The 1,438-nt window shown below is 47.1% G+C and overlaps 1 protein-coding gene across 1 annotated transcript in view; it reads left to right on the plus strand.

Annotated features, from left to right (window-relative positions):
* Window positions 1–1,438, plus strand: part of LOC117943373 (dedicator of cytokinesis protein 3-like) — a 168,834-nt gene that overhangs the window by 113,363 nt on the left and 54,033 nt on the right. Inside the window, exon 10 of the mRNA XM_034869456.1 lies at window positions 273–279. Within this exon, the coding sequence (XP_034725347.1) occupies window positions 273–279 (7 nt within the window). The remainder of the gene's footprint in view (window positions 1–272; window positions 280–1,438) is intronic.

A 1,438-nucleotide genomic window follows, 5' to 3' on the forward strand; every position in this document is an offset into this window, starting at 1 on the left:
CCCCCCCCCCCCCCCCCCCAAAATGTAAAGAGTGAGAACAATCAAGCTATGACAAAGACAAAGTATACTGATTAAGTCGTTAATTTTTGTTATCTGTAAAGAGCCCATATTATGAAAAAAAACGTTTTTTTTCTGGGATTTGGGGGGTTATTTTGTGACTCTGGTGCTTCCACACACATACAAACCTGGACACATCAAAACCATCCATGCTGTTTTGTGAGAGATCCGGTTTCTGATTGTCCTCTGATCTGGTTTCTCAATGTCCTCTTCAGTCTCTGGGTGAGATGTTTACAATCTGCACGGCTTTCCTCGTCCCTAACTCGTTCTCGATGGCAAAACACTGCTGCAACACCCACTAGTTGACAGTAATCTCCAAAACAACTACTTCCTGTCCCTGTTCTACTTCCTGTCCCTGTTGTGTCCCTGGTCTAGAAGAAGTCTCCCAGCTGATCCTGCCTTGGACTGACCAAAGCTGGAGAAAGAGTTATCAGCTGATGGGATCTTACCGAGCTACTGAGCATGTGCAGCTCCCAACAAAGATAGGATAGAAGTGAGATGTCTCACTCTGGAGATAAAACAGAGACCTATACACACAGAGTGAAAAGAGGATCTGATAGCATATAAACCTATTCCAGTGCAACCTCAAATACAAGTAAAAACCTAAAAAAGGGCAGAATATGGGCGCCTTAAGGCTCCGGCGGTCTGTGCTGCAGAGAGGATCCGGAACAAAACAGCCTCTTTTGGCGAAAAGTTGACACGTACTCAACTTCTAGAGAAAGGCTACCTGACGTCAGGCTGCGGTGGCCGATCACGTAACCGTCGATCTGACTCGTCAGTGTGTTTTCATGGCGGTGTGAGAGTCCCGGACAGGAAACAGGAAACATCACTGCCTCTATCTCTGCCACCGGAACACCAATCTACAGCTTCTCAGCTTAAAACTCCTGCTATAAACCATCTGATGCAAAAAGAGTAACTGTGAAATTTAAAGTCTACTCATTCAGGGTTAGAGAACACAATTGGACCTCACGCCGCCTTAAAACCCTGAGGCGGATCGCAGGACTCTGTGGACCCCCAGAGCTGACTAGAACTGTAACATAAACAATGAGCCACGACTCACTATTAAGCTCCAGTAAAGCCGAGAGGAGCTGCAGATTCAGATGATCAGGCTCTGCAGGTTCATCTCTACCACGGACACCGGTTACAGTTACACATTATTATTACTGAAATATAGATTATAATAGCAGAAGGCTCAGTACCGCCGAGGCTTGTTCAGGGTGCATTGTCTCTCTCTCTCCTCTCTCTATTTAACCTTTCAGCCACTCTGCTCTCTCTCTCTCTTACGCACTTAGCTGACACAATGAGGAACAAATGGCTGCAAGTGGCCACACGGAGCTGCTGTGAATAATACATGCCACACCCCCCCCCCCCCCCCCCCCCC

Source organism: Etheostoma cragini, chromosome 4 (genome assembly GCF_013103735.1).
Source record: "Etheostoma cragini isolate CJK2018 chromosome 4, CSU_Ecrag_1.0, whole genome shotgun sequence".
In the NCBI taxonomy this organism is placed as follows: Eukaryota; Metazoa; Chordata; class Actinopteri; order Perciformes; family Percidae; genus Etheostoma; species Etheostoma cragini.